The 10,269-nt window shown below is 42.1% G+C and overlaps 1 protein-coding gene across 2 annotated transcripts; it reads right to left on the bottom strand.

Moving 5' to 3' along the window:
* Positions 1–252: 252 nt before the first annotated feature.
* sh3bp5a (SH3-domain binding protein 5a (BTK-associated)) lies at positions 253–10,001 on the bottom strand. Of its 2 annotated transcripts, XM_058047514.1 has the most exons (9): positions 9,535–10,001; positions 9,326–9,388; positions 7,810–7,938; positions 4,930–5,094; positions 4,054–4,184; positions 3,766–3,808; positions 2,210–2,420; positions 1,835–2,128; positions 253–1,046 (listed from the first exon to the last, which is right to left on the bottom strand). In XM_058047514.1, the coding sequence occupies exons 1-9, from the start codon at positions 9,616–9,618 to the stop codon at positions 889–891; spliced, it is 1,278 nt and encodes a 425-aa protein (XP_057903497.1). In that variant the 5' UTR covers positions 9,619–10,001; the 3' UTR covers positions 253–888. The 2 variants fall into 2 exon arrangements, with proteins under 2 accessions (XP_057903497.1, XP_057903498.1); XM_058047515.1 differs by lacking the exon at positions 9,326–9,388 and having other exon boundaries at positions 9,535–9,934.
* Between the last annotated feature and the right edge of the window lie 268 nt (positions 10,002–10,269).

Here is a 10,269-nt window from a genome sequence, read left to right as displayed (position 1 = left end):
CGGCTTCCTGACTTTTGAAGGTAAACAAAGCAATATGCACAATGAGCACACTGCCCCCTTGCGGCTATAAGTAAAAATACAGATTGGTGTCGTTGCGTAATATAGTTACTCACCCCTCCCCATTTATTTTTTTTTTTTTTACTCTTCATTGGAAAGAAATAATTCATTCATCCTGCAGTATTTCCGTAGCCCACGCCATTAACATGCCTTACATAATTGTTTGCTTTAAAAAAAAGAAAGTTTGATTTTCCGGTTCCTGTTGTGGACCATGGAGTCATGACATTTTATTGAGACACTATAGAATTTGTAAAAATATGTATACAGTATAAATATAATAGTCAGTTTGAGAAAGTGCACAACAACAATAGCTACGGCATGAAGTGCTACTGCAGAGAAAAGTTTTTGAATGGAATTATTATCATTGCAATTATTTACACCTGTGGAGTGAAAATATTACATAAAGCATATTTTTATTGATTATTCTGCATTAAAGAACACAAAATAATGTGCATACGTAAGAATAGGTACATAAACATAGCATAATGATATTTTAGCATTAAAAAACAAACATCCAAGACACACAATTTAAAAAAAACATTCACTCTCTCACTTCACTGTCATTACAAACATTTGTTATGTAATCCCAATGGATTTTTTGGTTACTGTAATATTTTAGTACTATGAGAGTATCTTGGAGACACTTTGGAGACTGTTAACTGCTGTACAAAACAAAAACAAGCAGAGTAGATGAAGTTCTTTAAAGGGCACCCACCCTGGCATATTAACACTGACGTCTTCGCGATGCATCGACATGGATTGACAAGCTCTTTGACAATGCAACACTGATTTAGTTTATGGCACCTTTCCTGAAGGTTTATTTCTGTCCGGCTAGACACCGTTTAGCAGCAGAATGGTGGGGGCGGAGCAGGCTGAGGACAGTTCATTGCTGGTTTCATCCGCAGCATCTTCTTGGGTTTGTGCAACAGTCAAGTTAAGCTTGCTCAGACCGTCTTCTAACGTCGTCTCTGCTCCTTCTGCTCTGTCGCCTGCAGAGAAAGGAATAGAGTACATTATTATAGCAGTAGGTGCGGTGCTCCACTTTGCAAAACACACCTGACAGGCAATGGTAAATTGCTCGTGCTTGTAAAGATGCCATATTTTTTATAATTATCTTGCAGTAGTTATATATCCAGTCTGGCTATCTGAAGACCTGACCTAATTCGATTTGCATTTTTAGATTTACATGTATGTGCCTGGGCGGCACAGCGGTCGAGTGGTTAGCGCACAGACCTCACAGCTAGGAGGACCAGGGTTTGATTCCACCCTCGGCCATCTCTGTGTGGAGTTTGCATGTTCTCCCCGTGCATGTGTGGGTTTTCTCCGGGTACTCCTGTTTCCTCCCACATTCCAAAAACATGCTAGGTTAATTGACAACTACAAATTGTCCATAGGTATGAATGTGAGTGTGAATGGTTGTTTGTCTATATGTGCCCTGTGATTGGCTGGCAACCAGTCCAGGGTGTACCCCGCCTCTCGCCCGAAGACAGCTGGGATAGGCTCCAGCACCCCCACGACCCTCGTGAGGAAAAAGCGGTAGAAAATGAATGAATGAATGTGTCTGAACATGTTAAATAATGTGAGTTCCTCTGATTTATTTTTAGAATTGCATAGCGGGCTGAATCACATGCATTCATGGCCCATACAGTAGGTTCCCCACCCTTGCTTTAATGTCTGACCTACTAAAAGAAGATGCTTTGAACATAAAGCAACGGTGTGCACGGTGAGGTGATGGACACACACAAACACACACACACACACACACATACACACACACCTCTCTCCTGGTCACAGTCTGGAGAGGATGCTCCACTGCACTGGCTCCGAGGGCCCAGAAGAGGCGAGCCATGCCCACTACCACACACCGAGTCTGGGCCATGAGAGCTGCACGGGCTGGCTAACTCCTCCAGGCCGCCGGTGCATGAAGAAGAGGAGGAAGACGAGAGGGAGGGTGGGGTGTGGAGCAAGGAGGAGGTGTACGACGGGGAGGGCATGTTGAGGGGCGTGGAGGCGGCGTCTTCCTCTGAGCCGCTACTATGAGCGGCCTCGTCGTCCATAGACACTGACACCACTGCATGCACATGAAACATGCGGATGAGGAACATAAAGAAAAAAAAAAACAACAACAGCATGACGACTTATGGTGGCTTACTTGACAGGCCGTCCGAATCCATCTTAAAGCTGTCAATGTCCTCGCCGTCACCCTCGGAGCCGACGCCTCGCTCTCGGGTGCCCATGGTGATGGAGCGACGCTGGGCGTGGATCTCCTCGGAGATGCTCTCCAGGTTGCGTAGGGCCGCACGGTACTCCGCCTTAGCCACCACCAGCTTGGCCTGACGCTCGTCCACGTGCCGCTTCAGTTGCTAAAAAAAACAAAGATATATATTAGGTTCAGTGTGCAGACCTCACAGCTAGAAGACCAGGGTTCAATTCCACCCTCGGCCATCTCTGTGTGGAGTTTGCATGTTCTCCCCGTGCATGCGTGGGTTTTCTCCGGGTACTCCGGTTTCCTCCCACATTCCAAAAACATGCTAGGTTAATTAGCGACTCCAAATTGTCCATAGGTATGAATGTGAGTGTGAATGGTTGTTTGTCTGTATGTGCCCTGTGATTGGCTGGCCACCAGTCCAGGATGTACCCTCTAGCATAGCATATGTGAGCCATGGGGCTAACATTCTACTCACATTTTATCAGCAGCGTGATGTTTAGTTAGCCAGTTAGAAAACAAAATGATCTAACTTGCAACTTCCATGTCTGTAGCTGAATAATGGCTAGTTGGCATAGCTTCGGGATTTATTTTAAGATGTGTAGCAAAGCCTGCTGTACACAGATGTGCACACCTATTGTATCAAACCTGAGAACTTTAGGTAGTCCTAAAGTCCTGGGATTTTCACCTATAGATACTATAAATACCTAAAAATGTCATCTTTGCTCGAAGACAGCTGGGATAGGCTCCAGCACCCCTGCGACCCTCGTGAGGTTAAGTGGTCGAAAATAAATGAATGAGTTTTATATTAAAACAGCACTGTGAAAAGTCTGTTTTGACATACTTTGCACCAATGGGTAAATGGTAAAAAGCCTGCAGGCAAAATACAGTAAAAATACAGAATGGCTGCTGCTATTATAGTTATATTAAAAGTTAACGCATTACCAGGCATATTTGAAAGGAACATGAATGTTTAACTGATATATTTGAATTATTATCCAGGCATTTCACTCAGACACTTACTGTGAAACCTGAGCTAATGTATTTACCAAAACTAGGCAGCAGATGGCAGCAGAGCAGCAGCTCCTACCACTTGGCTGGGCATGCAAAATAACGGTATGGTGACTCCTCTCAACACACTGCAGCAGTCTTTCCTCATTTTACAAGATATAGGCAGCAGACATAACTAAGCAAGGCGTACAAAATGGGGAGGCGATCTGGCAACCTGAGCTAATGTACGTGTTCTTACTCGAACTTGGCACCAGATGGCTGCATCATGGTTGCTCCTTCTGTCAACACACCATTTACTGTGTAAACTTGGGCTCATGTATGTGTTCTTACTAGGACTAGCACATTATCCTTTTCTATTTGAGGGAAAACATCAGTAGTCCTAAAAAAGAGCAAGTTAAACATTAAATAGAACCAGGTCAACAGCAAAAGAATCATTTTCTAAGGTAACGCCTGATGAATATTTAACATTTAAGTACTACTACTGCACGTACCTCAAGCTGGAGATAATACTTTGCTTTCAGTTCAAAATATGGCCTGCAGAGGGAGAAAAGTAGAGCAAAAGTGAGTGGGATGACTTGTCACCGGAGGAAAAACACTCCACGCTGAGAGGGAGTCACATTCCTCGGGTCTTACAAGGGGAGTTACACCCCAGTGCAAGAGGAGAAACATCTGGACTTAATCAGCCCCCCCCTTTTTTTTTCTCTGACTAGCACACCAGCTCATGCAGTCAAGACGAGGCTAAGCTCGTGGACTTTTAAAGCATCAAGAGAGGCACAAACTTTGATTTGCTGATGGAGCGTTTGAGTTTCTTCTCTAGTTGCTTCATGTGGCTCATGCAGGAGTTATAATTCGCCGCCGTCTTCTTGTGTTCGGCCTCGCTGTGCATTCTGGTCTGCTCGGCCTCCATGACCTGCAGGCAAAATGAAAACCATTTATCACCAAATATTAAATATTATTAAAAATTATTAATTAATTAATATTATTAATTAAAAATATTATTACAATATTATTTAAAATATTATTACAATATTATTTAACAATTAATTATTATTAATTATTGTTAATTAATTATTATCCATAATACAGTTTAAGGTTGTTTTTTGTTATTATTATTATTATTTTAAAATTAATTAATTAATATTATTAATTAAGAATATCATTAAAAATTATTAAAATATTATTTAAAATTAATTAATTAATTAAAATAATCATAATAATAATAATCATCATCATAATAATAACAATAATAAAAACAACCTTAAACTGTATTATGGAAAGCAGGAAGTGAACAAATGTAACAGTTACTGATTGTAAAAGTACCAGATGGAGGGGTAGGATTTAATAAGCTTTGCTTCTTCCTACTCCTTTTGGACATGTGGAACTGTGAACTGATTATGTGATGCATTCAATTGTAATCTGATGCACGTTCAAATGAAATAAAACCATTACCATTACCATTACCATTACCATTACCATTACCATTACCATTACCATTACCATTACCATTACCATTACCATTACCATTACCATTGCCAATATTGGATTTTTGTCTGTTTGGGAAATCTTTTCTCAACATCAAATTAGAATTCAAAGCATTTCTGTCAAACGTCAGCCTATTCTTTGAGAGGAGGAAGGGTGAATCATGTGCCACGCACCCTCTGTGTGGCGTGGTTGAGCATTTCTTGCCAAGCCGAGTCAAACTGCCGGCTGTCCTCCTCCAGCAGCCTCTCCTCTGCCAGGGCGATGGTCTCCTTGGCAGCCCGCAGGATCTCCACCGCACGCTGGAACTCCTGCGTGGCTCGCTGGGCTTCAACCTGGGCCTGCAAAGATCAGATGAGGATTTTAAATGAACGCACTTTGGGGGAATCTACGCATGTTAAAGACACAAACGGCAACTTTGTGACTCAGACATTGTCAATGTGTTCCTCCGGCCCACAGTCCCAGTCAATAGGACTATTATTCCCATCATGCCACACGACCTACACTTGAAATACACTACCACAATATGACCAACATCTGCATCATAGAGCCAATAAAAGGGCTTGACACCATCCTGTTACTGAGCTTCATTGTGTAGCCCAAATAAAGTCACCAGTGTACGCAGCTAAGTGTATTTAACTGATTAGAAAAACATAAGGCTTCCGTTCACTACCTTTATCTTTGCCTTCTTTTCAGTGGAGGCTTGAATGGATTATTGTTTGCTGCTGACGTGACTGTAACAATAAGCCGCCAGTAGAAAATGTCATTTATGGACGTGGCTTTATAGGCGCTATTGTACATTTATTTTGGTGAGTTTATTGCCAAAGGGGAATTTCTGGAGGCCGGATGAGAAGATTCTCAGTGAGGTACATTGGAGTTGCCAACCGTGGTTTTACTGTCAGGAGCTTTGTCTCTGGCTGATACCAGATCAGAATAATTGCTAATAATTGGAAAGTTGGCGGTTTCATCCTGTCGTCGTGTCCCTGGGCGAGACACTTCACCCAACTTGCCTCCAGTGCTGCCCACACTGGTGTATGAATGGGAATGAATGTTTAGGGGTGCTCAAGGAGGCCGTGGCGACAAATGGCAGCCATGTTTCCGTCAGACTACCCCAGGGCAGCTGTGCCTACGGAGGTAGGTTACCATCACCAGTGTGTGTGACTGACGACTGAATTAATATTGTTACTGTTTGTCACTATTATTGTCATGGGAATTGTTGTTGCTGCTGTTTTTGTCTCTCTCTCTACCGTCTTACCCCACTCCCCCAGTTTCTTTTCTTCTTTTCTGTGTTTCTTCTTGCTCTGGTCCAGCCGCTCCAAATTCTCATACCAAAAACATCAAATAATGCCAAATAAAATTTCATAGTACAGGGAAGTTGTAGCATGTAAGGGCATTTAGATCAACAATACTATCTGCCCCAATGGCTGAATGGGACACAAAAAAATAAAAATAAAAATAAAAATAAAAATAAAAATAAAAATAAAAATAAAAATAAAAATAAAAATAAAAATAAAAATAAAAATAAAAATAAAAATAAAAATAAAAATAAAAATAAAAATAAAAATAAAAATAAAAATAAAAATAAAAATAAAAAAAATTGTTGTAATATTGTAAAACAAATCTAATCCACTAATATTATTAAAAAGTTGTCAAATAATTCATATGAACATATATTTACAAATTATATAAAATATAATGCAGAGAAGATTGTGGGAGACTCCTGGAACTTTAATTATCAGATGGACATCTCTCGGTGTTGCTGTTTTAGTTAGCGATGGAGGTTAAATGTGTTTAGCTTGTCCATTTGTGTCTTTGAATTTACATACATGGCATAACATAAGTTACTAACCATTTTCTGTATGCCATCTACAAGTCATATGATTTGCATTTACTCTACAATTGAAGCACTGGAATATTACATACAAAACACTGAGTAAGACCATAAAAAAGCGGAGATGGCTGGATCAGGGTGGGGACTGCTCCTTGTGTTCTATATGCCACTGCATGCTTTTAAAGCGGGCCAACCTTATTTATTAACCAAATATTGTCAGACAGTGAGACACCTCTGTAATATACTCATATTCATCTGTTGGCAGTTGCAGAAGTAGGTGACACGCTTACAGAGGGTGGGGTCCGGGCAACACACAGACAGACAGGCAGTGTTTGGCAGACAAAAGACAGGGCAGTTTAGACAAATTCCGACATCACGACCCTCCCCTTGCTACGTTTTCTGGAATGCAAGGGGAAAAAACATGGAGAGGACTGAGGGGGTGCGGGGTGCAGCTGGCTTCCCAGTAGGGGGGTGGGGACAATAACCTGTTCACGAGTGGTGTCGGCCGGTGAGGGTTTGATCTAAATCCTTTTCCAAAGTGGGTCATATTTTAAATATTAAAAGTTGTTTTATAAATCATGAGCAGACAACAAACCAGTTGAACCCGAGGCCTTCAATCTGCTTTGCTCTAGTTAAACCCTGTCCACACACACACACACACACACACACACATTTAGGGCACAAATCTCCAGCAATCTGCCTCTCACGTGTTGTCAACAGAAATGACAGCTCCTTGTTAAATTGCAGCCAAAATAGACAGCAAGGACACACACACACGTGCGTGTACAAATACAGTCTATTTATGTTTTTGACAGCTTGGCAATGACACAAATGTCAGATATATTAACATACAACACATCAGCTCATGTGATTTGTTGTCGTGTCACAAGAACGCTCACTGCACTGCATAGGACAGGAACCACTGTAGCGAGCATTTAAAAAAACACACTAACTGCAAGCGTTACCGGTATCGCTATGATTGCAGCTGACTTTGACTACTGTGTGTGTGTCTTCAGAAGTGTGCGACAGCAGTTTAGCATACAGAGGTGGTTTAAAAATAGGCATCACATGACCCCGCGTTCCTTTTAAGTAGATATAAGCTGAGCCCTGTCAAGCGTCTCCCTGTTAATCCACAGTAAGCTTGCACTCACACTTTCCGCGTCTAATTCATTCAACACATTGTGTGTATGTGTGTGTGTGTGTGTGTGTGTGTGTGTGTGTGTACCTGTCTGGCTACTTTGCGAGCTTCCCAGTACGGTTTGGAGTCATCCACAGCACGACCGATTTTCGTCACCTGCTCGTCCAGCTTGACTGTCGCTTCCACGAGCACCGCACGGAACCGCTGACGAAATTCCTGCAAATAATCACACACACACACAAACACACATATCACTTTGTTTGCATCTCAAAGAAATCAAATTGGCACAAATTCTCAGAAGTTGAGGCCTAATTCCATGTAAGTACTATCATGAGGCCGTTGGAGAGATTTGAGATGTAATTTGGTGCAGCGGCGGCTTAAACTGTTGCCACTTGGAAGAAGAGTAGAAGTACAAGAGAAGGGGGTCGATGGTCTGCCGCTCTGGGAGTATTTGGACATTCTACAGTCATAACAGCAGTTTTCATGCTGCGTATCTCCATTCTCATAAGTGTTTGTTTGGACAAGTGACATAAATGCAAGTACAACCACTTTGTCCAAATACTTTTGGTGCCCTAAAAATGTAGTTGGAATCCCCATTAAAAGAATGCAGAGTATACAGCTTGTCTGTTCAGCATTTCAGCACCACTTCATTTACAATTCAGCCGACGAAGCAGATCGTCTAATTCGAGTCATCACTAAACCGTTTAAGTCTAGCACGTGCGCTTAATACACGCAGACGTGGAGTGTTTGGGATGAATGTGTGTGTGTTTGAATCCAATGGATGCATCGTGTGAAGAATAGGCCTATGACAACACTTCATCTACAATAGGAGGGATGCAGTGACAGGACATCTGCTGTGTGTGTGTGTGTGTGTGTGTGTGTGTGTGTGTGTGTGTGTGTGTGTGTGTTCAGTTGCCAACCTAATTGGACTGACGGCAGCACCTGCATCCGGTTCATAAAACTGACCTAAAGTCTAGCATGAGAGCTAAAGATGAAAAGGAAGCGTGGTTCCCTCTGACATCATTGTGTAGCCACTCTTCCTGTTCCTTGCAGTGACACAGCATGGAATAACGTCGCTTTAATTAAACCTCATGCTACTGTTAGTGGTTTCATTCAATCCACTCCATGTTTGCCGTTTTTGGACCAGCTGGGAAAAAAGCACCCAGGCCTAAATTGAGGAAAACCACAGTCTCTGGAATGCTTTACCAGCAAGCCTCAAAACAAGAATGGGCTGCAAACTAAAAAGAATGGCAGGCATCCATCTTGGAACCATCTTTCCCTGGTATTATATTATATTTTGGTTGTTTTTTACGGGAAACAAGGCGAGTACTTGGGATTCCAAGTGTCCCAAATACAACACTTCAATACAGTACTTTTGGCCAAAAATAGTCATTTAACAAAATGTGTCTACCAGTGTTCCATCTTTGCAGAAGAAAGCATTTACTGTGAACTACTTCAAGGTACAGATCCGGTTGCTAGGCACCTAAAAAAAACTACACAAATGATGTCCCTCCCTCTTGTTGTGGTCCTCTATAAATGACTTTAGGACTTTGAGGACTTGACTGCCGAGACTGAGAGAAAGTATTTTTATTTTTGGCTGTACCTCCAGTTCAGTCTCCCAGCGATTGATGTCATCTGTGGACTGGTTTAACTTCTCCAGTTCTCCCTGTTTGCAGTAAACATGCATACACAAACACACACACACACACACAATGAGTGTGGAGCCCTCAGTCTGGCTGTACTGCATGAAAACACTCTCAACTTTTGCAGGACTCTTATGTTCATAACAGTGTCCTTTCCAAAGAAGCTCACCTGGATTCTTGGATCCACCTCTTCTTCTTCCTCAGCACCCACAGGGTCTTCTTCATTAGTTGCCCCATTTTGTAAAGGGTCCATTGTCCAGGGAGGATTTTAGGGGTAGAAATACAAATAAAACTCAGCTCACACCCCGGGTTAGACAGAGGGAGGGAGGGCGCCCAGCAAAGATGCACCCTCTTTAACCTCTAAACTAAAGCCACATAGCATGCTTCACGTTCAGCCTCCTGCACGCTTTCAAGGTCTCTGGTGGTCTGGAAAAGGGGGGTCCTGGACGCCAGTGTGGCCGCGGGGAGCCTCAAGACTGGCGAGGATCACAACCTCTAGAACCGAAGTATGAGAGAAAGTATGGTTATGCCGCTTGTGATGCACAAAAACAACTTCCGGTGCTTGCCTTCAAAATAAAAACCGTAACATTATTAGTTCAGCACACGTTTTCTGTGGCTCAGCAATTATGAATAATCGCGTAATAACTGATTAGATCCATAAATATAATATTTAGTATGTTAAACCCTCTATGATTACAATTATGATAATACTGTGCCTACTTATATATACAAATTTGACATCTAAGCTTCCCTTTAAAAAAAAGTTCGCATCTAACTTCCGGTGTTGTTGGCTAGTTCTCGTGTACCTTGACCTAAACAATCATCACTGGATGGAGACGTGACTCCATACGCCCCCTGGTGGTGATGTGTACACACTGCAAAGGCGATGATTTACAGCAAACAT

The sequence above is a fragment of the Doryrhamphus excisus genome, chromosome 14 (genome assembly GCF_030265055.1).
Source record: "Doryrhamphus excisus isolate RoL2022-K1 chromosome 14, RoL_Dexc_1.0, whole genome shotgun sequence".
Taxonomy (NCBI): domain Eukaryota; kingdom Metazoa; phylum Chordata; class Actinopteri; order Syngnathiformes; family Syngnathidae; genus Doryrhamphus; species Doryrhamphus excisus.
The sequence above is the reverse complement of the archived record's forward strand: the minus strand, read 5'-3'. Positions and strand labels throughout refer to the sequence as shown.

Excerpts from the sequence above, each read along its gene's own strand:
- sh3bp5a (XM_058047514.1), bottom strand. The coding sequence starts at position 9,618 with ATGGACCCTTTACAAAATGGGGCAACTAATGAAGAAGACCCTGTGGGT. Across the intron at positions 4,185-4,929 it reads TCAACCACGCCACACAGAGG|GTCATGGAGGCCGAGCAGAC; the intron begins GTGCGTGGCACA and ends TTTTGCCTGCAG. Across the intron at positions 1,047-1,834 it reads AGACTGTGACCAGGAGAGAG|GCGACAGAGCAGAAGGAGCA; the intron begins GTGTGTGTGTAT and ends CTTTCTCTGCAG.